At 41.0% G+C, this 27,460-nt stretch overlaps 1 protein-coding gene across 1 annotated transcript in view; it reads left to right on the top strand.

Annotated features, from left to right (window-relative positions):
* Positions 1 to 5,709: 5,709 nt before the first annotated feature.
* Positions 5,710 to 27,460, top strand: part of SSPN (sarcospan) — a gene marked incomplete at its 5' end in the record, with an annotated part of 34,701 nt that continues 12,950 nt past the window's right edge. Inside the window, one exon of the mRNA XM_084255114.1 lies at positions 5,710 to 5,982. Within this exon, the coding sequence (XP_084111240.1) occupies positions 5,710 to 5,982 (273 nt within the window). The remainder of the gene's footprint in view (positions 5,983 to 27,460) is intronic.

The following is a 27,460-nucleotide window of genomic DNA, read 5'->3' as shown; positions in this document are numbered from 1 at the left end:
GTGTTCTTACGAACTTTTGTATTTATACTTCACAGCAACCTTCTGAGGTAAGTACTTTTAATAGTCACATTTGACAGAGAGGAATTGGAGGCTTGGGGAGGTGATAGAGCTTGTCCACATCACACAGCTGCTAAAAATTAGAGCTGAGATTGGAGCTTGGGCTGTCTGAGTTCAGCATTTGCACCTGTAGTTGCATAAAAATGAGAGAATTCATAGAAGAATCATAGGAGGAAAGCACCAAGCCTACAGGATTTGTCTTAGGGCCAGAGATGACTTTAAAGGTGTTGACCGTCAGATACGGAACCAAATGCAGAGAATGTCAGTCTGTATTTACAGGAAACCTGCATATTATAAAAGTGATAAAAGACATTCATCTGGCTTAAAGTCAGACAGTGACTCAGTTGTTCCAACTAAGGGGGAAGAGCAGTCAAAGTGAAAATCATACAGTTTGCTTCTAAAACATGGGATTATTTTAAATGACGTGGTACTGTTTTTGGTGGTGTTATTAGAAAACCTGATTATAATTCATCCAAAATGACTCAATTGAGTCATTCCTAATGACAACACTTAAACAAAAATAAAAGTGGACGAGATCTGCAATTCAGGGATTATGAGGAAATATTGTTTACATCAAATATATCTGAATCTAGATGAATCCTGTGTGTAAATTAAATGACTCTTTAGGATGTGTAAAGGTTTAGGGGAGTCATACGCTGTCCTTTGCACAGTGCTGGGTACTGGGGCCAAAGGTGATTAGGAAAGCATGGTGGTTGTGGGGCAGGTGCCCCATAGCATTGTTTTCACTACCCTGGGATCTGGCAGGGATAATCAGGCATCTAGGACCATATGCCTTCAACATGTGTGGCTTCCTGCACTTGCCACGTACCTAGTGCACGCTATACAGTGAGATGCATGGGTTTCATGTATGAATTGCATGCCCCTCCTCTTCATCTAGCTCATTATGATGCATATTAAATTTGTGCAATTTTTAAAATATATCAGAAAAGGAAAAAAATAAATCCAAGTCATACAGTCAAAATATAAATAGAAAGCTCACTGATTTAGAAAAAGAAGGAAAAAAATGTAGCCTTGAACAAGTCACAGCCACTGTGAGGAAATTCCAACTTCAGAAGATGTTGGTTAGATTTAGAGATCAAATCTAAGAGTACTGTGGAAGGACTGAACATCTGTATCTCTTCTAGAATTACTATTATCATGGTAATTTATGCAAGTTATGCTTTTGATTTTTTAGAGACATTTTTCAGGAAATGATGTAGTTTCATTAAAACTTAGACTTAGGAAGTTAAGCAGTAAAGTATGCCATGGGATAGGCTGTAGAAGTAGAATGGCTACACAGCTAAAACTGCATTATTAAGAAGAATAACTGGTACTACGGTCATCAGATCTTGACATCGAGTTTAAGGTTTTTTGTTTTTTTTTTAAAGGTAGTGTTTTGGTTTTTTTTTTTAAGATTTATTTTTATTTATTTATACAAGCACTGGGTATAGTCAGAAGCGCGGGAGGGTGAGAGAATTCACCAGAGCCACAGCAGAGAGCAGAACAGGCAGACTGATGAAGTACACTGCTGAGGGGAGCAGCGGGCGGCAGGAGAGGTCTGTCGCGCCATGTGGGACCCTCACCCGGCAGCCAGGGATTGAACCGGCACTGCAGAGCTTCGCAGCCCAGCGCACAACCGCTGCGCCACCTGGGAGGCCCGTGTTTAAGGTTTTGACATAAGGGCTAGGGGCTTTATTTGTGGTGCACACGTCTCTGCACACTCATGGGGCACATACCACAGATCAGCAACACCTCTAGATCCAGTTTATGTGTGGAAGCCAGTGAGACCTAAGGGCCAAGAGTGCTGCTTGTAATAAGCAAGGTCTCTGTCTGCTGAGGCCATTTGATACTTCCTTAAATCAAATCTCATTAAACATTTTTGATATATTTAATTACATAGTAAAGCAACTTGATATAGAGCTTGGAACTATAGTTTTCTATGAAATCTTTTTTGTTCTGGGTGAATCTAAGCTCATGTGTTCAGAAATACGCTGGTATAGAGATTATTTCTAGTTGAATTTCCCCAGGACATTTTGTTAATGACACTAGGTTTAAAAAGAGTTGTTTTTCCCAGTTCTGTACTTCTGAAAAACAAATAACTTCAAAATAATGTTGATGTTAAGATACAGCAAAAGTAGCAAGACTAAGCTTAATTCTGTTATTTTCTTGAGAGGGTCAAAATAATCTTGAGCCTTTTATTGACTACTCTTATACAGTTTCTAATTTATAATCTCTGTCAGTCGTGAGTTATAGAAATGCAGCTGAGTATCTGAAAACACTTCACTTCTACTTTGCCTTTCTTCCCGGTAATATAAATATCTGAAGAGGCCATTGCTTAACCTATAAAACCGAGACATTATAATTTATGAGTAGTAAAAAAAAAAAAAAATCTGTTCCTTTCCGTTAAGCAATGTGACAAACTAGAAATGCTGATTTTTGTCAGTGGGAGGACATGCTAATATAGTAGACTTTTCCTGGTTGAATCTTCACTAACTCTCCATCCCATTTTAATCACTAACGTCATGATGCTTTTCTCACACCTTCTATCTTGCTACTTCCCCTTATTAAGAGAAAATAAATACCTTCCCCATATTCTCATCTTGTGGTATTGCCAAAGACCAGGCTCCCTCAAACCACATGCAGCCATGCACCTGGGAACTAGGAGGTGCACTGCCCCGGAAGACTGAAGTTGGCATTGTAATCAGGTTACAATGGATTTGGGCTGCGGTTCACTGCGCCTAGTTTCATGTGTAACTTATCTCAGTTAGACAATTAAAAGTCAGCCTGTATTCCAAGCATTTATTTAACGATTGTTTGACAAACCGTGAGCATCAACAGCTGGGAAACTTAAGATGACAAACTTACAGGAATATTGCATTGTTTTGTTTAACTATATATTCTATTTTACATCTAGGGGAAAGCTTTGAAGAAAAGGGTAGGGATATTCTCTTCCATACTAAATGACGCCCAGTGGTATGGTCAGCAGGCAGACTTTGTATCTTGTTATAAGTCAGTAATAAAATAATGGTCCCATGGACTCATATATTACGGTAGTGATTTGAGGTAGTTTTGTAAAGTACACAGGTAGTCTTAGGTTTGAGGCTAATAGCTAAGTCTGAGATAATTAAATACTATCCATGAGACTGGTGAAGGGCTGTGTGTGACTTGGTGGTAGGTGTGGTAGCATATATGTGAGAGGTGTGATTCTGTACCCCCAAATCATACAGGGTTATAAACCAATGCTACCTCAAAAAAATTCCACCCATGATCACCACATTGTTTAAAATCCTGATTTAAGCAGTTCACCCACTTGTTTACCTGTAGAAAGTAATTAATAAAAAGATAATCCGTAAGAGGTCATACTTGGGTCCCCCCACACACATCCCTAACTAGGCAAATGGTTTCATAGTCTGGTTACTTAACAATAACTCTGAAATTCATTGTTTTTATTCAGATTTTTTCAAGTAGAAACTAATTCTTATGTGGTTATAAGATGTAACAGTGAAGTATGTAAAGCACCTCCTAGCATGTGCTTTTACAGAAGAAACACCCAGTAATTGGTGTTACAGTTGGTAGTTACAAATAATTGGTAGTTACAAATAATTAATTATGTGTAGTTAGTTTCCTAAAAATGAAATGCTTACTATGTTTTCATGAAAAACCAAATTCCTTTTCTTCCCTTCCCTTCCTTTTTCTCATTTTCTTTTCCTTCTTATGTTTATTGAGGTAACTTTGGTTTACAACTCCATATATGATTCTTAGGTATAGGGTTGCATCCTTCAGATGTGTGTTATGACACCACACCCACAAGGCACCCATAACCCTCCCCACAGTCCCTGGGGCTCCCTCCCCATATTATTCTCAACCCCCACCCTCTTCTGGGAGCCTCAGTTCTGCAGTCAGATTTCTTGAGTTTGTTTGGGTTTGTCTGTTCCTTTGCTTTGTTTCTTTCTGTCGCACATGTGAGTGAAATCATCCGGTGTTTGTCTTTCTCCTTCAGGGTTATTTCACTGAGCATCATCCCCTCTGGTCCATCATGTTGCAAATGGCAGGAGTTCATTTTTTTAAACATTGTTACACACACACACACACACACACACACCTTCTTTTTCATATATTTCTTGTTGGACACATAAGTTGGAAATAGCAAAAATTATTCTGGTTGTCATTTGGGTTGTTTTCAGTCAGGCCCAGTGGGCTGGGTGCTGTGGTGACACACACCTTCTATCCATCTGTCTCACTGGAATCCTAATGGAGCGGCCTCACAGCGGACCTGACCTGACGCCAGCCACTCTGATTTTCTTGTGGGAGAGGAAGCTGCTGCTTCTGCTTCCAGCTGCCACCTGGGATGTGCGGATTCTACATTTGAAGCTGCTGCATTTGTCCAGAAGGGAAGTAGAAGGAAAATAATGAAGTTCATCAAATTAAGAATATATTAATTAACTAATTAATAAAGAATGTATTTCATAACTTCAAGTATCTTTGCAGGGACTTGGCAGTTTCCAAGGGGAGTGACTGATATCTGCTGTGTAATTCTGAGGAAGCCAGGCAGGGTGTTAGACTTGCTTTAAATGAGTAGGCTCTGCCTATCCTAGCATTTGGGGCTAAATCATTTATTTTTTAATACAGTGTTCTGAATGTGAAAATGACCACATCATCAAAGTAGATATAAATACTCCCAAAGTGATAGGATCATTTCTTAGTGGTTTCACTGAAATTTGCTGTAAGTGCTACCGAGTTGGATGTATTTGGGAATAAGAATAATCGGTTTTATTGATTTGTTCTGTGATTTTAGGCAAGGACTAATCTATTCCTGAACATCCTTATGATCTGCACACAGTAGGTACTTTTAAACTATCTCACACGTGGACTCATGAGTTGAACTATTCGTACCCAAAGTGTATAGTAATTGTACCAGGCACTGTAATGGAGATTAGTCTAGGCTGGTTGGGGACCCCCACATGAAAGATTAAAAGCTCTCTTAATAACACATACACCATGCAAAGAGAGTTCACAATTAGCCCAGCATCTCTATAAACAGTTATTTCAAAAGCAAATACCTCAATGGGGAAAATGCTTATTTGTCAGCTGGGTTGCAGAACTTAAAGAGAAGAGCCTAAGCCTTGCTTGGAAAATAAGAACAATTTAATTTCTGGAAACGACTTCACAGCTTGGGGCCCAGCAATGACTATTTTGGATTAAATTGCCTATTAATTAAACTCAAATGATTTAAACATTCATCACCTTGCATTGCACCTCTCAGAAAACAAAAACAAAACCAAAAGAATCCTGGGTTTCCGAGTGAGGCAAACAGAACACACAGGCACTCCCTCACCTCTCCTCTCCCTCAGTCTCAAAGTGCAAAGGATTTCGGGGGCTGAGGGACCCAAGCTGGCTCCGCGGGCAGCCGGGAAGCTTTGCCTGTGGGCCTGCAGGCGCTGAGTCCTGGCGTGTTGGCAGTTAGCGACCCCCCTCGACTCCCCCTAAGCAGCAGGCTCCCTGTGGCCTTTGGAGGCTCAGCGAGTCGCTCCAAATGTTTTCCATATTTGTTCAGCCTCCGTAATTCGAATACCAGGGCAGGCTCAGCCCGCCCAGCCCAGCGCTCCTCCGGGCCCAGCTTGCAGCGCACGCACCCACCGCCCCGCAGCGGCCATGGGCAAGGACAAGCCGCGCCGCGGCCAGCAGAGACAGGGGGGGCTTGCCGCGGACGCCGGGCCCGACGACATGGGGCCGAAGAAGGGCAAAGGTGCCCCCAAGGAGTGCGGGGAGGAGGAGGCCCAGAAGTGCTGCGGCTGCCGGTTCCCCCTGCTGCTCGCCCTGCTGCAGCTGGCCCTGGGCATCGCCGTGACCGTGGTGGGCTTTCTCATGGCGAGCATCAGCTCCTCCCTGCTAGTCAGAGACACTCCATTTTGGGCTGGGATCATTGTAAGCATCAAGTCTGTTTTGCCTAAGCGCGTTTGCCAAACAGGAATGCAAAGCCGCATGGTCGAGTTAAGACTAACCCAACTGCATGTGCCTTTCCCAAGCTCCACTCCTAACTCGCTCTGCTGGGTGACCGACCGGTGCCTGCCACACTTGGCTGGAGGGGGCGAGGCTGGGCGTGCGTGGGAGGATGTGCCCCTCTCCTGCTGGGTGGACGCCTCCCAAGGGCCTCCCAAGGGCCTGACCCGCACCTGCAGGAGCTGGGCAGCCACTCTCAGGAGGCTCATGTGGGTCACACTAACAACCTCAATAACAACAGCAGACCCCCTTTGGCTTTTTCCTTACCCTAGTCCTGGGGCCCTACCCCTGTCCTAAGTAAGTAGCAAAAAGTGAAGTCAGTTTATGTAGTGAAAGCAAGGTTAGGAAAAAGTCTGTACTTGGAGCTGACACCTTGGATAGTAGTAACTTTATTTTTTAGGTCTGAGGTTCCATTAGAGTTTTATGAAGTAGTGCTCCAGGGAACACAGCACGCACAGCCTTAATCCACTGGCTTCTAAAGTGGGCTAGGCCCAGGGCGTTGGCCCTGCGGAAGTATATTTGGGAATTCTCCTAATGCATGTCCTAAGTGGAACATTGCTCAGCTGTGGAGAGTGAGTGTTGAAACACACAATATACTTGGCTTCATTTAATGGATTCTTTAATGAGAAGCAGTCACCATTTATAGAGCACCTACTGTGTGCCTGTCCTGCTAGAGGCCTTATGCATATTACTGCTAATCCCTCATCATCCTTATGGGTTAGTTATTATCATTCCTATTTCTCAAATGAGAGAACAGAGACCAGACTCATCCAGGGTCATGAGTTGAGGAGGTTGGCAAATTGGCCAAGTTGGTGTCTTTTTTCATCAGACTGCAGCTTTTTACTCATTCAGCCAGAAGGCTGCCCAATTTCCTTTATAATCTTAATGTTATGTTACGTTATAGTGCCTCCAACTTATGAAATCATGGTGCCTTATTTCATTGGATCCATGAAACAGCACTATGAGGTAGGACTTGTGATTTTTCTTCGGATGTGAAGAAACAGAGAAATTAAATTACATCCTCAAGGTCCAGAGATTTAGAAAGTGGGGAGTCAGTGGAGACTAGAATAGACACTTCTGCCTTCTGTGTCATATTTCATCATCACTGCTATTACTGACCATAGGAATTGTAACTCATAAAACAACCCTCAACATAATTTTGTATCAAGGACAGATGTTAAAAACACCTGATAAATATGCATCAGTGCAGGTATTTTCTAATTAAGACTATTTGAACTCGCAAATTCTTGCAGAGCAATTTCAAAGTTTTAATGTGTACTAAGAATTCCCATGAAATTATCATGATTGGAGTTTTCTAAATCAAGTGCTTTTAAAAATAGCGTGTCACTAAGATATACCAAGTATTTTTGTTATTTCACTGACTGTCAAGATTCTTAGAGGGAAATACTATTTCTGCCCCTTAAGACTGGGAAACTTGAAAGAAAAACAGAATGAAATTCTTCAATTCAGTGGTTTTTGACTATCATTTGCAAATGTGTTTTCTATCTAGCCTTCATTTCAACTTTAAAGCCCAGAACAAAAAACAAATAAACAACAACAACAAAAAAACCAAAGTTGAGAGAAAAATCGCCTTAATATTTAAGGCATGAACACAAATCATGAAACTGATATTTTCTGAACTGAGCCACTCTGAAATTCCTGGGCTCCTATCAGGAACACCACATGCTCCCCATGGCTCTGGAAGCTCCCCTGGGTGTGGTACAAAGAACATTCTAGGCAGGCAGGCCTCCCTTCTTTCCAGGGTATAATCCTGGGAGGGTCTGTTTGAAGTTTGCTCATAGTGGGTAGCCCTAATGATATTTGTAACCTTAAGTTATCTTTCCAAAGAGAATAGATGTACAACAGAGCTCTTAGTGGAGATTCCTGAGACACCCCAAGCTCTCTGAGGAGCAGGTGAGGACACACCGTCCTCCTAGGGGGCAGCCCCACAGGTGTCCTCCTCCCAGGTCTGTGGCTGCTCAGGGAGGGGCTCCTGAGAGCTTTAGGGGAAGGGCCAGAGAGAGAGGCAAGCTGGTGGAGTGTGGATGCATGAATACTGCACCAGCTTAGCTATTATTTGTTTGCTGGGCAAGTTATTATGACTCTGGGCAAGTTATTTCTTTCACCTTTCATTCTTCATTGATGAAATCAGAATGATGATAATTCCTACCTCAGAGGGCTGTCCTCAAAATTAGCCACTTGTTAAATGGTTTAATACTCAGAGCAGTGCCAATTCATGGTAAGCATGGATGCCTTAGCTTTTTATAGCAGTTCATGAAGCAATCAGAGATAGTGACTCTCTTCAAAGCAGAAGTGGCCCCATAGACAGGAGTGCTTAATGTCGGGGCTCGTTCTGAGAAGGGTACAGGTAGGCGTTGTTGTGTGTGACATCGCGTGTGTTATTACCCAAGTCTTGCTGGCCCGGCCTGCTGCGCACCTTCACTGTATGTAGCACATACTCGGTCTGGGAAGATGCAACACTGTGAAGTGGCACATGCTTGCATTCCATTGTTGGCCTTTCTTCCTCCACGCACCCCTCCCCCCACCTGTTTCTGGTTTTGGGGATTTTTGTTTGTTTGTTTGCCTGCAAACAGCTTTATTGTTTCCACTTGGTCAACGGCTTGGAGGAGGGCTCCAGGGTGATAGAAACTCTCCCTAGTGCCTCTCAGGAGAGACTTATCAGAAGCCCTGGAGACCAGGGGCCACCTGCGCCCCTCAAAGGCCACTGTGCTCAGGCAGCTGTAGTTGTGCTTGAAGAGGAGCCTCTCCACCACAGACCCGCCGATCCTGGCGTGGGGCCCAGCCTACACCTACCGCCCTCCCCTTCCCCGGGCTGTGCAGTGGGTCAGGGGGGTTGCCCCTCTTGAGGAGCTTCTCCTGCTCACCCTCGACGTGGCTTTCTAGGAAAGCCCAGGGATGGGGACCCATGGGGAGCACTCGGGGCCTGCTGCTCCCAAGGGGCCTCCGGCGTCACCTCTCCAAGACAGTTGGCTTCATGGGGTCCTGGACTTCCCGCTCATCTGGACTGCCTGCAGGTGCTGGAGGGGTGGCCAAGGCGCTAGAGTAGCTTCTTCTCAGGCAACTCCGCGCCCCGCACCCTCCACGCCACATGGCTGTGCTGGGAGTAGGAGCCCAGCAAGAGGTGGGTCAGGAGACCCTCAGTTGCAAGGGAGGGAACAGCCGCTTCCTCCACCTGCTGGAAACATTCTGAAATTCTGGGAGTTCATGCATGGCGCTCAGTAAGCAGCTAAGTCCTCTGCCCCCAACCCCCAAACAGTGTTGGCTGGTTCCGGAGGCAGAGGATGGCAGAGATGGTTTCTACTGGGAAAATGGGGGAAGGGTGGTGGAGGGGCAGCCTGGGGGCTGTTCAGTCCAAAGTGGGTTGAAGCAAGAGACTGACCTAAGGCCCTCCGCTTGGGCGCTGATAGTGCTGCACAGTAGTGGTTTGGGCTCGCACCAGGTCCCAGTCCCATTGAAGGGACTCTCAGTTGGGCCATCTCTCTTTTCTCTTGTTTCAGCCAAGTTACTGTTTAGCAGTCTTAGTGGTATTGGATTAGTCCAGAGCTGGCTGAGTTCTGCTTTCTCAGTTATCTTGGAGAATGGGATCCTCCTCAGGGTCATTTCCCCAAGGTTTGGGGTAAATCTGGTCTAGTGTACCCTCCAGGGAAGCCGCAGTGTCTGCCCTGCTCAGGAGACCGGCTGCACCTGCATTGCACAGGTCACTCTCTGGGGCTGAGGCCCAGTGGATGGATTCCGGAATTTAGGACAGATGCACCCACTCAGCTGCAGTTTAAATGCTTCACTCTTCTATTCCTCTTTATTCTGTTGCCTCTCACCAGAGGGTCCTTACTTCATTTGGTAACGTTACTACCCCATTACCTTGGGACTTGAGAATTGTCATTCCCATAACAGAATCTGGGTATATGGTAAATCCGTTTAGGTGACTTCTTTTTCATGGCTAATGTCTGGATGACTTGGTGAATAATCAGTGAACTTCTGATTATAGACTGGCCCTTGGTGATTTGTGAGAAGAGATTTATGTCCAGTGGAATTTTAGGAAAACAAAGAGGTTTTTTCTTACCTATTCCTAAATATTACCTATCCCTCACCCTCCATCAGAGAGATGAAGTCTTTTTATTGCAGATACAAAAGATTCCTGTAAAGGGATAAATAAAATGGAGCCGCTATGGAGAATATGTAACCTCTCAAATTGCCATTCTTCTCTCAAATTTTTTATAAGTGGCTTGAAATTGGTAAGTCTTGCCTCAGTGATATACAAAGTGAGCCAGGGTCTTTGAGCTTGGTGGGGACACGGATTCCTAGGAAATAGCAGGTCATTCTGTATTTCATTCTTTTAATGGCTTAAGTGAGTGGATCACATAGGTATTCAAGTTTGCTTATCATTCCAGAATTATTATCAATGGCAATTATGTATGGGTTGAAGGAATCTAAGAACTTTGGGGACTTCTACTTCTTGTTCAAATGAATACAATTTTTGGTTAGGCCAGACATCACATGTTTGAACTCTAGTTTATGTTTCTTCATTCAGTAACATTTGCTGGGGGTGTCCGCCACACGTTAGCTGTGCTAGGTTGACGGACGGCAGCGAGTCTCTGCGGGGAGGGGATGTCCAGCTGTCCTGATGCACATGTGCCCTTATCACATCTGACAGTAATGAATATTCTGATTATGAAATTTAACCTGTACAGATATCTTTAAAGCCCATTTACCTTTCAAAGTATTTCACTTACAGTGATTTATTTGCTTTGGCATCTCTACTCTGAAGTCAATTTAAGAACAAACTCTTGTTTCTCATGCCCAATGGGGATGCATAGTACCTGCTAGCCTCTTGGCCCTTACAGGGAATATTCCCATGAGAAGTGGGACTTTCTTTGCATTATTGTGTCTTTCGCTCTCTACACTCTCTCCGTTCTTCTTTTACCCCACCCAGCTGGAATAAAAACCCTGAGATAGATACCACTGTAATCACATTAGACAATTTAAGGAGAGAGCTTAAAAGGATGGGAAGAATATTGCCTTCTTTTAATGTCATTCACAAAACTATGACTCTGTAATGATTAAGAGTCCTGTCAAGATTTTCAATAACACAAGTTATCACATGTTAACTTACTCTAAGGAATTGAAAAAGCAGGTCATTCAGATTTAAAAATCTATTTTTAATCTTGACTTAATGAAAGGGAATATTGGGTGGTTATTGATCTTAAGTAAAATATACCCTGACATTCACAATTAGATAGATGATCTCAAGTAAGGAACCAATATTATTGTTATCCATAATTTATAAGTAGGGAAACTAAGACATGTTGATTTGTCTAAGTGATTTGATCAGGGATGTGAAGAGAAGCCAGAAGAGAGGAAAGGTGGGCATTGGGGTTTTGGGTACGCTCTAAAGTCAGTCAAGAACTATATAGGTCTTATTGACATTTGAGAAATTTAATCTGGAGTTACATTTTTAGGACTGTGTTGCACAGTAATATATTGTTTTTCATATTGGAATTTAATATGCTTCCTAAATCTAATGTTGCACTTCTGGTACCACTGGGAAATAATTTCTATTATAGCAACTGTCACAGGATCGTTAGGAACTGACAAGTGATAATTACATGGCCTAACTTGATCTCCACTGAGTATATATAATAAATAATGGTAGGAAAATTATCTTATAGGTGCCTGAAATTCTCATAGCGAGTATAAAAATGGAGTGTAATTTAATTACTTTGGTGAAAGATTAATTTTAATAAGTGTGTGTACATAAAAAAAATTCAAGAATTTGATGACTTGTTTCCTGAAAGAATTTTAGGAATACCAAATAGAGAACTAGGAAGGTTAAGAGAGAACAAATAATTAGATACAGAAATTCATTGGAAGAAATGTTTTTTACTTCTCCTACCTGGTTTCTACAAAGCCAACTACGCAGAGGCCAAGGGAGTGCTTATATAATGAGGATGTTATCCTTGAATCCTCTTTCTTTTCTACAACAAGGAGGAGATGGGATGGGTTGTGATATTTTTCCATCCTGTAGTATGAATATTTTCAACTCCAAAAGTTAATTCTGGAAACTTGAGATGGCAACTATCATTCTGATTTTCTTTTTTAATGATAGAAATACTAATGTTTCAAAATTGGATATAATCAGGTAAAAAGAACTATTTATTCCCATTCAGCATGTATGTCCCTGGGGCACACAATAAATCTGTTGCCAATAAACAGAATTGCTGTTTGAGCTTGTGGATATTCATTTTAAAATATGGTTTAAGGAATGACATATAGTTGTATTTCCCAATACCAACAGATCTAAGTTTATTGATAACCCTTAAAATAACTCTGAGGTAATCATATGGAATGTGTAATTATTCCAATTGGATTCTTGGGTTCCAGCAATATTGGAGAGTACTACTGGGATGTTCTATTTCATGTCAGAAAATGACTGAAGAATTTTTTTAAAAAGAGGTCATTTTGATTTATTTTGCATTCCCCCAGTTAGAATCATTTAGGACAAACTGGGACTGAGATGGTCAAATGCTGAGTGTTAGTATCACCAACCTTACGGACTACAAAGGAAGCGGTGGCATAGGTTGCCCTAACAGCCTGACAGTTTCTTTTTTTTTTTCCCCCAAAGATTTATTTATTTATGCATACAAGGGCTGGTGTGTAGACTAGAGGTGCAGGGTGGGGGAGTGAGAGGATTCACCAGATACAGAGTGGGGAGCAGAGCAGGCAGATCTACTGAAATACACTGCTGAGGGGAGCAGCAGGAGAGTCAGGAGAGGTCTGCTGCGCCATGTGGGTCACCTCCCTATCTGGGGATCTAACTCATGTTGCAGCAGCTGCAGATTGCTTCATGGCACTGCATCTTAACCCCTTGCGCCAGGGAGGTCCCTGGCCTGACAGTTTCATAGTTTGCCAATGTGATGTCCATTTTCAGTTTGGTTTGAGGAAGTGGATGCCGTCCAAATTTTTTCTTGTCGATAGTCTTGTCCATGACATTTCTGTTAAGGGTGTTCTTTATCTGGAGCCCCTTGCTTATATTGCACTCTGCAGGGGTCACATCAACATTCAAGGATGCACATGGACAGTGTGGGGAGTTCAGTTTCTATGCTGCTGCGGGACATGCAGAAAATGTAGCAATGGGCAATGGATAGTACACTTTGATTAGATATAATTTCTTTTTTAAATAATTTTTTATAATTTCTTTATTTGTATATATTTCACATCAGGTGTAGTCCCTGTAAAATTTCCACCACCAATTCACCCATATGCACCCTTAATCCTTTGTGCTCCTCCCACCTTTTCCCTCCCCTTCCTTGCCCAGGTCTCTGATTTATAGTTGTCTGATTATTTTTGTTTAGTTTTGTAGTTTTTTTCAGATTGTTATTTTTCCCGGATCCCTTATTTTGTTCCCCTATATTCCTCCTATAAATGAAACCATCTGTATTTTTCTTTTTCCTTTTGATTTATTTTACTGAGCATAAGCCCTTCTAGCTTCATCCATGTTGCTGCAAATGGCATTAGATTATCTTTTTCTTTTGCTGAATAGTAGTCCATTGGTATATGTACCACATCTTTTTGATCCAGTCATCTATTTTGGGGCATTTGGGTTGTTTCCAAATCTTAACTATTATAAATAGTGCTGCAATTAACCTAGGGGTGCAAGTATCCTTTTGAATTAATGTTTTTGTGTCCTTTGGATAGATCCCCAAGAGTGGAATTTCTGGGTCATATGGTAGCTCCATTTTTAGCAGACTGAGGAAACTCCACACAGCTTTCCATAGTGGCTGGACTAGTTTGCACTCCCACCAGCCATGTAGGAGAGTTCCTTTTTCACCACATCCTCGCCAACATTTGTTGCTACTAGTGTTTTTTTTTTTTTTTTTTTTTAATATGTGCCGTTCTTACTGGTGTAAGGTGGCATCTCATTGTGGTTTTGATTTGCATTCCCTGAGTATGAGGGATGGTGAGCATTTTTTCATATGATTGTTGGCCATTTACATTTCCTCTTTGGAGTTATTAGATATCATTTCACTCTGAAACAGAGTTCATTTTTAGGTCCTAGATCCTGGAAAACTAGAGAAATATTGATCCAAAGAGCCCATTGGAATCCAGAGCTGGACGAGAGCTCCTCATATTATATTTTAACCTTCTAGTTATTACTCACTATGAATATTCAAGGCTAGGTTTATTATAACATGTTCATAAACACAAGGTGAACCTCTTTTTAAAAATGGATGTTGGAAAGAGTATTTATAGCATAAACTATATAAAAGCCTCTTTCAGGTGGTTTGAATGCTGCCTCAGGTCTTAGTAGATTGAGATAAAACTTGGCAGGAGTGACTGTCAGATGCAGGAGAGTGAGGCAACACACTCCATCCATCACCCTGGATTTTAAATTTCATATGCGTGTACCTACATGAATGGCAGTAACTAAAATGCATTTCTATTTCATTCTTAGTTTGTGGCAGCAGGGTCCTGTTCTGGTGAGGGCTCTTTTCCCAGCTTCAGATTCCCAGTGGCAGGGTGTGCTCCCCTGGAATTTCCTTGACATGTGTGTAGACAGGAGAGATTGCCCTCTCCCCCTCTCCTTAAAGGGACACCAGTCCTGCCAGATTAGGACTCCACCCATGTGACCTCGTTTAACCTTAATTACTTCCAAAAGCCTTATCTCCAAATGCAGTCACCTTGGGGTTAGGGCTTAGACATGTGAATTGGAGATCAGGACCCACTGTTCAGTCCCTGGCACTTTCAGTGAGGGATTTAAATTCGAATGATAAGCCTCCATGGCTTTCACAGAACAGTCAGAAGGCTGAATGCTTCTGATGAGGATTCTGAGCCAGCGAAGTGACACGTGGTGATGCCACAGGGCGGCAGGTGGCGTGGCTTTGTGCTCCCGCAGCCTGGAAATGTGGAGGAGGAGGTTGTTTTCACAATGCTTGCAGATTGCTGTTTTTGCCAACTTTCTATAAAAAATTAAATCAAGGCAATTCAGCTCGTGAGTACAATTCTAAGATAGCTTAGGCGGGCCATTTGCTGCATTAGCTTTAAGGCTTAGGAAACACCATTCAGAAATCCCTGCCTCCCTTTACTGCTTGGGTGCCACTTGCTGTCCAGCTTGGGTACCTCTCACTGATCCAACTGATTGATACCTTTCTTCTCAAGCAAGGAAATGAGGGTGATTGACTGAGCAGTGCTGTGGGGGGCTGCTCAGATGGTCAGCTATTTGAGGAATCTGCCATCCGCTGAAGTCAGTGATCACTTGCTTGGTATTCCTAGAGCGCAAGGGAAGCCACCTCCCAGGTCTTCTTTATAATGTACTGTTGTTTACATTTTGGATAAGGGACACTCCTTGTTCTGTGGGATGGATCAGAATAAAGCCTTTGGGGTAATAGGGTGAGTATCCTTCCTCTGGCCCCAGATATAGCAGCTTTGGTTGATGCCCCCCCTTGACACGCCATAAAGGATTTTATGTAGGCTCCTATTTCCCAGCTTAGGAATCCCGAACCTGGCTCCACTTTATTTTAATCAAATATTGCACAAACCCAAAGCATCCCAGAGGGAAGGGAGACGCCTGACTCGTCCAGTGTGTCATCTTCCAGCAGTTTGATCCAGTCCCAGTTCCAAAAAGCAAGTAGCAAACAGAAGGCAGAGGTGTTGTTACAGAGGCTTCCTGGGACCTCTCCGATTTGATTTTTGAGCATGTTTAGAGTTGATGCTCATTTTTTCATGTGCACATGTGGAAGTGTCAAGTTGTACTCTCAGAATTATATAATTACAGAAATGATTGGCAAATCAATAAGATTGGGGGAGGGGGTGGAATCTGATCTGACACTATTAGCGCCAGATCCCTTCCCTCACACAGTCAGGAATGTGCTTCAGTGCTGTTTCCTGGGCTCTGGCAAAAGGCCAGTAGTGACTGGACATTAGAAAGCACAGGGTTTGTTCAGAAGCAAGCATTCTCACATTGTACAGGAGCTCTGTCAGGCCTGCTTCTGTTGTCAAAGAAATGAGCAACGCCCCCTGGCCGAGAGCTCTCTGGTGCTGGGAGAGGCTGCAAGAAACCCAAGGATGCTGTTTCAGTGACTTCCCACTCAACTGCTGTTTTGAAAGTGTTGGATTCAGCATTCATTGCAACGAGCATTACAAATCTTTAAGTTAGGTTATTATCAAGGCGTCTCCCTTGCATGGAAGATAATGACAGTTGACAAAAAAAAGGGGGTATCACTAATGTGTTAACTAGATCCCAACTAGGGGGAGAATTTACCCTTATTGCTACGAAAAAAAATCACACCATCTTCTTGGGAAATTTCAGGTGTGGCACACATATCAGGCCATTAGGTTTAGGTGGGGCCTTGTCTCACATTCAGCTGTACCAGGAAAGCCATGAAGGAGGCTTTGCCAAGATGAGGGAAATAACCTTGTAGTCTCCAGCTCTGCTTCCGGGGGGTGAAGGTTGACCGACCATCAAGGAGATCTCAGACTGTGCTCCTCCCTCAGTCAGAGTGGAGGAGCAGGCAAGGCCATGACAGGCAAGCTGCAGTCCCATGGGTGAACACATACGACACGAGAAATGATTTCTCTCCGACAGTGTGCAGAGGAAAGGCAGAACCCAGACATTTTGGTTTATATGTGATGTGTTTGATAAGTGTGTGCATTTCTCTCATGCTGTCAGCTGCTCAGGTTCTCAAGCAGGAGAACCAGACCCGTGCAGGTCAGATTCTCTCATAATCTTGTGAACGCGTCGTTTGGCATGCTTGTTTAAGGGCGCTGAGCCTGGTGAGGGGCTCTGAAACCAAATATGATTTTAAAAGCGAACCTGGAGTGACCATCGCTATTGTGTTGTAGAGCCCTCGATAAATAATTCTCATTCAGTCTCCGAATCTAGTGCGTCACAAATTTTTCCACCTCGAGACCTCCCTGAAGCCTCACTGCCCTTCTCTCCCGTCCTCACACACACTTCACAAAAAGCTCAGTGTCTAGCTAACCCATGTTGCCATGGAAGGGAAGAGGAGAAATGCTGAGAGGCTGCAGGCTGTCTGGGGACACTGACCTCTTCATGTTGGAAAGGACAAAACGCTTTTCAAAGGAAAAGCAATATTACTATATATTACTTCAGGCTCCTTTTTTTTTTTTGGGTAAGAAGTGCAATCAATTAGAAAAGCCACTTAATAAAAATTTGTAAAGGTTTAACAGGATGGTTCTCTCAATTTTGCTCCAATTACAAAGTTATATAATTGGATTTATATTGATTTACTGTATCATTTCTATACACTGTACTATTTCTATTAGTTCATAAAGTTTTATTTGTTGTACTGTTTCAGATATATGAACTCCAGGGTATTAGTGTAGAATTATCTCGGCAATCATTTCTAAAGTGGGACCAAATTTGAAAACTTACTTAATTATGCCTGAGTAATAAAAATCCAGTCCATAAATCATTCCACTAGGGCAGGCCAACTCTACATTTATAAGATTCCTTTCCCTTCTGAGGCCTTGAAAAATCCCACAGTGAAACTTGTGAACTATAGATGGTTTATTTTTTGCACAAAAATCTAACAATGCTAGTTTTCTAGTTTTCCTGTTGAGTCATGGGACATACTAGAACACAATCTGTTTCCCTTATATTCTTTGAAAATGGATTATTTAGCAAAAGTAGGTATTTATAAAACATGTTAGTGGTTCATTTCTAAGTCACTACAACAGGGACTTAGGTGATAGATAAACAACAAAACCAGAGTCCACAAAAGAAAGATAAAAGAAAAACAGAAACTTCCCAGCTTAGTCATTCTCCCTCAACATCTGCATCTCAAAAATACTGCCCTGGAGCTCAGGGCCTGCCAGAGGAGATGCATAGACAACTACCCTGCAGATGCAAGGGCCCAGTACTGGTGCTGTGAAAAGGCAGCAAAGAGAGAGGAGGCCTGGATAACACCATCTGGGAGCAGCACCACAGCATGGAAAAGGGGTCTGAAATCGTATAGTCCCTGCTGGAATAAATGAAATGTGGATAGACTCTGACTCCATAGATTGGTAGCCATGTTCAAAATCTTTTGCTTATGATTTTTATTTTTGTGTGAGTTTGAACAAATCTAGGCAATTCTGTGATAATTTTTTAATTATTAAAAACTTTAAATATATAATTGACTATAGAGAATTGATGAAACAATCCCTACCCTATAACCTGGTTGCCAGATTTTCGTATTTTTATCATTATTGCTTTATATATTATAAAGAAAGAAACGTTTGCAACATGCTGAAATCTGTTTACTTTCTTAATGATATGGTCCCTCTCCAAAGGCACCTACTATCCTGAACTTGGTATTTAGCACAGTTCTACATGTTTTCATATTTTTATACCCATAATCAATAATTGACAGTGTTTTATATGTGTTAAACTATATAAATGATAGCATAATATCACTTTGCTTGCTAGTTTTTGAGATTTATTTTTAATAGTACATGAACACCATTCACTCATTTTTTTCCTGTACTATATATTTCATTATATGAATATATAACAATTTTTTTCATTCTCCTGTGGTTGAAAATGTAGGTTATTTTCAAAAATGATTTTTTTCATTTTTTTATTTTATATATTTTTCACATTGTTTTTCATTTTTGCACAATGTGTGCATTTTCATCTTGGTTATAGTCCCCATACAATTCCCACCCTCCTTGTTTTGATCCTGCTCCCTCTTCCTCGCCCCTCCCCCCCAGTGTGTCTCTGGTTTATAGTTGCTTGCTGATTTCGATTTTTACTTTTTTTACAATTGCAGTGTTGCAATGGACATTTTTTTCATAGCTCCCTAAGCACATATTCCAAAATTTCTTTAGAGCATGTTCTTAGGCATTGAATTATTGGGTTATAAGATACAGGAATTTTCAACTTACCAGATATTGCCAAATCAGTATCACAAACCCAAAGTTGTACTAATTCCCACTGCCAACCACCATAAATTATAGTTCCCACTGGTCTATGTATTAACCAATGTTTGTTACTGTCACACAGCTTTAATTTTTGCCTATCTTATTTGTGTGCCAGTGATACCTTGTTTCAACTACATTTCTCTGATCACTACTGGAGTTGAATGTATTTTATAGGTTCATTGACTATTTTATCAGTTTTTTTGTCATTTATCCCACCATTATTTTCTGTGGATTGTTTGTATCTTACTCATTGATTTGTAGAATTTGTTGTTTTTGTTATTTCTCCTTGTGGCTTGGGATATGTAAATATTTTTCTTAGTTGTCACTATGTTTCTTACATCTTTTTATAGTGATTTCCTTATAAAAGATTTAATTTTAATGTATTTATATATATCAATTTTTTGATGGTATGGACTTTCATATATTTTAAAGAAAGGTATCCCTATTTCAAAAGCATAAAGATTTTTTTTGTGTTGTTTTCTGAGAATGTTGATGGTTTGTTTTTGTATTTATATCTTTAAATGATCTACCTTTTTGCATATGATGTGCAGTAGTGTCCATATTTTTTTCTCATGTGGATTAAATTGTTTTAGTAGATTTAATAAATAATTTGTCCTTTATATATGGAAATACGATGTCCATTTATCATCTTTCAAGTTCCCATATTAGATTTGAGGATTAGTTCCAGTTTGGCTATCATGGTGCCAATACCACATTACTAAACTAAAATAGTACTACAGTGCATCTTGTTACAAAAATGTTAGCATAAGCAACCCCCTCTACTCCCCCTTCCCCTACCTTATCCTTTTTTAAAAATTGTCCTGGTGAGCTCGAATTCTTTCATACTTATTTTAGAATTGGCTTTTGGAGTTCCGAGAAAAACACATTTGATATTTCATTCAATTTGTATTGGGTATAAATGAGCAAAGAATATCTCCATTTGTTTCATCTCTCTTTATTTCTTTGTGCTATATTTGGGATTATTTCCTCAGATCCATCTTCTAGATCACAATTCCCCTTTCAGTTGAGTTTAATCATCTTTTTACTCTTCCATTGAGGTTTTTATTTCTTGGCAACAATGTTAATTTTCATTTCTAGAATGCCTCTTTTGTTACAGATATTAAAAAAATATATCCATGGTATTTTTTAAAAGACCCTTCCTTTCATTTTTAATTATTTTGAATGTACTTTCTTATAGATCTGTTTATTAGTTCTATTATTTGAAATTCATGTGATTTAATTAGAGAGAGAGAGACAGAGTAAATACACACATATGCATGCACGTACTGGCCTTTGCTAATGAATCGTTTCTTCATGTGTTTGCTCTGATTGGTTTGCTCTGATTTGCTCTCAAGGTCATTTTTCCAAGAGTCTTTACATAATTTGGTGTGACCTATTTGAAGGTGTAGCCTTTCCAGATTGCTTGTCTTGCCAGGTGTCCCAATCATATCATGAGCCAACAGTCACTTTTTTTTCCCCTTAACCTATTATGGAAAATTGCAAAAGTAGGTAAAGCAGTGTAATGAACCACTGTGTTCCCATGACTGTGTTTCAGAAATTAAGTCATGATTAACTTTGCTTCCTTTGTGTGACCCTATCCTTCACACCCCCATAGCACACAGAGCATTATTTCGAAGTAAATCTTAGATATTATGTCATTTCATCTTAAACACTTTATTGTGTAAGCCAAAAGATGAAGGTAAAAAAAAATCAAAATACCAATCACATATATCAAGTTAACAATTTCTTAACAGCATCAGATCAGTGTTCAAATCCATGACTGACTCATGAATATTTCTTCAGAGTTTCTCAAAATCAGGATCCCAGTAAGACCCACATGGTGCAATTGCCTCATATATCTCTAACCTTTCCTTTACTCTAAGAGTTATCCTTTTTCTCTCCTTGTATCCTCTCTCTCCCTGCCTCTCCCCTCTATCCCACTCTCCCTATTTCTTTCTCCCTCTGTAATTTATTTGTTGGGGAAGCTTGTTTTTTTTTTTTTTTTTTCAGGATGATCTTAATGTTACTTTCCCATCCTAATAGGTTTCAGGAATGTGCACGTAGTTGAAGTTCATCTAACCTCCCTACCCCTCTTTCAGCTAGAACAGAAAAGCTTTCTGGGTGGCTCTCGTTGCTAGTAGGTTAATTATTCTAATAGTGTAAGGATGTGGCATTTGGATGCTATGGTATTTATTCCATCTCTTTGATGGGTTTCATATCATTTAGTCCTAAACATTATGCAGTGACAAAACCTCTCACTACTCCAAAATTAACTTGCAAGCTTCTTAAATCGCTATTTAAAAAAAAAAAATGGGCTAGTACTTTTCTATTTACTGCATTGTTTGGGGAATAAATGAGCTAATGTATACCTAGCAGATAATGCATAAAAGGCACCTTTCTGGGTAAAGAGGGTCCTTGAGCAGGACTAGAAGACTCAAAGTTAGTGAATCTTATTTTTATTTATTTATTTTTTAAAGATTTATTTGTTTATTTATACAAGCACTGGGTACAGTCAGAAGCGCAGGAGGGTGAGAGAATTCACCAGAGCCAGAGCAGGGAGCAGAGCAGGCAGAAGGACCGAAGTACACTGCTGAGGGGAGCAGCGGGCGGCAGGAGAGGTCTGCGCGCCATGTGGGACCCTCCTCCGGTGGCCGCTCCGCGGCAGGGGAGCAGCCGGGGATAGAACTGGCGCAGCAGAGGCTGCGGGCAGCTTCGCAACCCAGCGCTCAACCGCTGCGCCACCGGGGAGGCCCAATGTTAGTGAATTTTAAATGAATCAAGGTGAATAAAGAAGTAAAGGAACATTGTAGATCAAAAGCACAGTTTGTGTCCATTGACAATTGAGGACAGTTTTCATCCACATTCAGCATCATTGCTTCTCAAGTCTGTTGTTTGTGCTTATTCAGTCTTTTGAGGATGCAATTGTAAAAATTTCCAGCAATTCTTATGAACTATGAATCTTACCATAGATACACAGAAAATTACAATATTAAAATGAGACCCACACCAAAGGAATTCTACTTGAATGTTCTGTGATAAGTCATACCCTAGGATAGTTGTTAGACATTTCTTCTCAGTTTTCTGTGAGTTGATGAAAAACTCGGTTGTGAGATTCCTTGCTTTAAAGCAATGAGCTTTTCGCCACCATTTTCAAGCAAGATTCTTGGAACTTATGAATTGTAGCAACTTGTGCTGGCACATCTCTCAGGGATCTCACTAGCTTTCCATTCTCACATTGGCAGGAACATCAAGGAAAGCACACTAAATCCACAGGATTTGGGGGATTCTGGTTCTCTTCATCTAGCTGCTGCTCATAGGTTCCAATTCTTCTCTATCAGTTCCATCAGGATAGTTTTGGTTTTCTGATATCTTCTAAGGCAGCATACGAGGTACAGAGACCATCTACGAAGTACTACTTGTGCAGAACCTGGGACAGCCCCACTTCAGCATGTCTCCTCCCTGTGTATTACATGTAGGGCGGACCTGGCCAAGCTGCATGGCAATGCAAATTACATGCAACATTGGTTAAAAAAATTAAAGCTCTACTCTGTCTGTGTCTGTCTGTCTGTCTAGCTACCTCTCTATATCTCCCTGTCTATAAACATATATATATATATATATATATATATATATATATATATATACACTTTGGGAGGGTGGTAAGGGGGCAGGGGTGGGGAAAAAAAGAAGAAAAAAATATATAATAATAATAATTCTATGTAATTCTAGTGACTGGATAATTTCAAATCATGAAATTAAAATGAATGTATCTTACCAGGTATATAGTACAGTCATGCTCTTTAGCACTCTATTTCCTTTACCAACTAATTAGCACTTTTACTACAGCAGAACAAACAGGTTGAATCGATTTTCATTGCTGGCAGTTGCATGAGCAATAAATTTCCTTGAGAAGTGCTTCAAACATTCTTAAAAATTTGATTTTTGAAATGTACTTTCCAAATCTAGATTTTTCAAAGTTATAGTTGATGACAGACCTGCTTTTGTTTTTCAATTTAATTAGCACATACTTCATTTATTTTGGGCCAATTTGAATGTCTTCGCTTACTCATATGTGGAAAGTTCATGCATTTATAGTAACTCAGACATAGAACTATCCAGTATCCTTGCCTCAAAGTAAAGAGAAATTATAATAACAAAGGGGGGGAGGATATTGAAAGTGGATGTCACAGTCAGCTTAGGTGTGGTTTTGATTTGATGTGATATGTCATCTAGAAATACCTTTTGCTGAGACATTTTGACCAGAATCTCTACAGTTGCTTTTGAAGACAAGTTCTTAGTTGTCTTTGCAAAGTAAAGGTCACAAATCGTTACCTCTACTCCCTGCCTCCACTGCCAGAAAGGTGTGGAGATGCACAAAGTAGGATGTGTATTAGAACCTGACCCAGGAGCTGTTCTTGGGCCAGGTGGACTTGGTCCTTGGTGAAGAGAGGGTGTCTGTGCTAGAACTCTCCATAAACAACTTTTACTGTAATGGAAAAATAGAAATAAAAAGAGCAAAGCAATGATGCTCTGGGTTGTAGCTTCCTAAGTAAATGGAAATACATTGAATCTCTTCTTGATGCAGGTGAGGCCAAATTCAATACTCCAGCAAAACTTGCTGGTTTTAAAACTTTGTTGCTAGCTACAGTTTCGAGCATATTGGAAAAGAAGCTACTGCTTTGAACTTGATTTTGTAAAAAAACAAGGAAAAACATTTTACAAAATTATTCATGCTCTGGGTTTTAATGTCTGCACATTAATGTTTGGGGTTTTTTAGAGACAAATAGTTATCCTCTTCATCTTGATGTTCAGCTCTGCCACAAATGCTTTGGTTTACTTTGAATCTTTGTATTTACATGCTTATCATTTAGGGAAATTCCCATCAATATCTGTGCACTAAGTTTTGCTGACTCAATTATGCTTTTGTGAAAAGTAATATTAAATTTGGATCTATGATGACCAGAAGCTGTGTCAGTGGAACAGAGTTTTTTTGTTTGTTTTCAGAAATTAAGTGATTGTCTTTGTAAAACCACAATAGTATAATCAGAGACACAGATAAGCGTGGCATGGCTGCCAAGACTGACTTTTCCTGGGTAGTGCAGAGGACACTGATTTGTAGCAGAAAGGAAAAGAAGCAGAAGTTTTATAACGCTTAGGTGTTTGCAAACACTTTATGTTGACATTATTGAGCCCTTACTATGAAAACAAAAGTCGCGCAAATCATTAATGAGTGAATTCATTTATTTGTTTGACAAATATATGCTCACTGCTTCATCCTTGGCACTCTGTACATGGCCTTTCTGTGTGCTGTCTCATGGCTTCCTACCAGCAATTTATGAAGTTGGTGTTGTTATTATCCAGGATGCTGAAACTGAGTCTCATGGTGGTTAACTGTGCAAGATCAAAACCTGGGAAACAGTAGAGGTGGCTTTTGAACCTGATTCTGTCAGATCCAGAGCTGAGGTGTACTGCCTTGGTCTCTGGCTTGAGGTATGTGGCCCATTTTGCTGCAAAACTTAATGTGGTTACGCGCTTCTCCCAGGCCTGTCTCCGGAGCCAGTGAGGGTGAAGCTTGCATTTACTTCTGGGTCATGCTGTGGGGATAACAGGACCAGTAGTCCCTCATAAGGAAATTCTATGAGTTGTTTCTCTAAGTGGTTGCTGGGAATTGCCAATTCATCTTTTAGGGGGAACATATCACTTTAAGAATTTATGATTTGTATTTGCTAATCACCATACTTCACACTGGTGGAAGCAATCAGTTATGACATTCACTGCTGTGTTCTCTGTAGAGCTTTTCAACAACTCACAGACTTTTCTCAAGTAGTGTATCTGCTGCTGTGTTTGTTTGTGGCTGCTCTCCCCATTCTAAAGCATTGGTTCTATCAGGGCAATGTTTTTTTGTCTCTTCTGTTCACTGTGGTCTTTCCAGAGCCTCAGGCAGTACCTGGCACATTGTGATAGGTACACGAAGAAAATTGGTAAGTGAACAGAATGGCACTATTTCTAAGATGAGATAGAGGGCTACATTTATATATTATTAGTCATTTCAGCTCAAATTTCAGAGTTAATTATTCTTACACAATCTGGGGTTGTATGAGATGAAAAAAAATAACCTACTACAATTCCAGGTGCATTATTTATGATCCTTAAAATTATAAAGTCCTAGATGGGACATTCTTTTGGATCTCAGAGTCTTCTTCACACCATGCCGCCAGAGTTGGGGTGCTTTGTGTCACTCTGCTCTGGAGAGGTGCACGTGCTATGTCCCCCAGATCTCTGCAATGCTCTCTCCCCTTACACTGCCCTCAGGATTCCTCCAGGCAAGCTCGCTGTCAGTAGCTACCACTATGGGCTCTTCATCTGCGATCTTGAGTAGAAAACCATTCAGAGTTTTCGTTTCCTCATCTACAAAATGGGACCAATAATAGCAACTACCTCATAGGATTTTTTTGTGAGACCAAATGGAATAGTTTACCTAAAGGGCTTAGTTATAGTCTGGTATGTGAAACGCTCACTATTTAACATTACAGTGTCAAACCATCTCCACTTCACAATTAGTTTTTCCTACACAAATGTAAAGATCATTCCAAGCATCCACTGGGGCTAATACACAGTGGAAGGCATGATATTTGTAACCAAGACAGCCCATGTGTTATCAAATCTCTCACCAGTTCTGTGCTTTAAACATGGCCAAGTTGATGAAACATTTAGAGTCCTTGAATCTACTGTAAATGGTGTACTGTCATGAACTTAGAAGTGACTCTGATTGTAATAAAGTAATAATCGCTACCAGTTATTCTTCAGCTGTTTGCATTATTCTAGTCTTATTTATATCACTGTTAATCCTTGGATTGACTATCAAAAGAAGGCATTGTTGTCTTCATTTTATAGATAAGGAGGCTGAGGCTAAGAAGATTGAATAATTTTGTCCAAGATAACTTAGTACAGGAATAGAGTGGAAACAGACTCCACAACCCTTAGTGATATAGCTTGATACTTGATCTTTACAGAACTAAGTAAGTTACCACTTGTTGAATGAACTTTTAGGGTTACCTTCATCTTTTGAGAGTTATTTTCACCTTTATTACTTTAGCTAATTAGAGAAAAGGGTATTTTTAAGTGCTTTTATCTAACTTACCTAAAAATAATCATTGAAATTATTAATAATGCTAATAATAAAATGTGGGGAGGAGATAACGTCGGAATTCTACCATGTTTAACAACAAATTGTCTTTAAAAGATAATGCATGATGGAGAAAAAAAGATTCCATATCCCCTATTTTGTAAAGAGGATTAGAGATTTTGATGGGTGGCCAGTGAGGATGGATTTGTAGGTACTGCTGTTGTCTGCTTATTCTAATACATTGTCTAGGCCGGCCTCTTGACATTACCCATGACAATTATTTTCCTCTCCCCCAGTTGCTCTGCAAAGTGGGTATTAAAGTGAAAATTTCTAGGGCATGGGCCCTCTCTTGTTCTTCACCCTTCTAGTGCCTATGGCAATGAGGGTAGTGGGCTGACAGTCTGGGGGCGGTGGGAGGGGGTGGTTCCTAGATGGGCTCTCCACCCTCAGTAAGATCTCAAAGGTTACGTTGTAACCATTCTTACTCTTTTCCCACAAATGAGGAAATGAGGATTCCTCCCTGAACCTTTGGAGTGTTTCTGTAGGCTGGTTTCAGGGATTCCAAATAATTTAGTAAAGAATCATATGCCACCTGCCTGATTCTTCCTAAGAGCCTGCAACTCTTTGTATTCTCACCAATTTTCCTTCTGAGCCAAACACTATCTGAGAGTGTCAGGGGTGTCTGGTGATATTTAGAAGTAGGCCGTGAAAAAGAAGTTGCTGATTTGTAAAGTCTGAAAGATTGGACTGTGAGCAATAAAGTTAGACTTACCTAAAAATAAATAAATAGAGAGAACGTTCCAGACTTTGCTTTTCAGTAGTTACAAACCAGCCCCACTTGGTAGCTATGTCTTTGGTAAGACAAGAAGCCAGAAGAGGCAGATGACGTGGAAGAGGCACAGAGAGCCAGGGGTACCTCCCCTGGGTCTGTGAAGACGGATGTTGCAAATCTATCCCCAGTTCTGTGTTCAGTGTCTTTGTGTCAGTAGCTTGAAACCAGCTGTGGTACAAGTATTTACACCATGGAAAGTAGCAAAGGTGATAAATAGCAGCCCGCCTCAGCAGCCGGTTGTTAAAGGTTTACCTGTACACCCCTGTAGAGGTGGTCCAGTCCAGTTTTGGAGGGAATTGCTTTACCTGGGCTTGGAGTGAGCTGTGCCTGTCTACACTAGCAGGGTACCGTGTCGCACTAGTTGACACTTTAGACACACTTCCCAGTCCACCAAGCAGACAGACTGAGGGTACAGGCTCTGTAATTAGGTCACATTAAGTAGCAATAAAGGGAAACCGTCCCCAACCCAGCCAATCTTAAGGGTTCATACAATAGCACAGACTGCA

The sequence above is a fragment of the Talpa europaea genome (assembly GCF_964194135.1).
Source record: "Talpa europaea genome assembly, chromosome: 15".
NCBI classification, from domain to species: Eukaryota; Metazoa; Chordata; class Mammalia; order Eulipotyphla; family Talpidae; genus Talpa; species Talpa europaea.
This window is presented reverse-complemented; position numbering and strand designations above follow the sequence as displayed.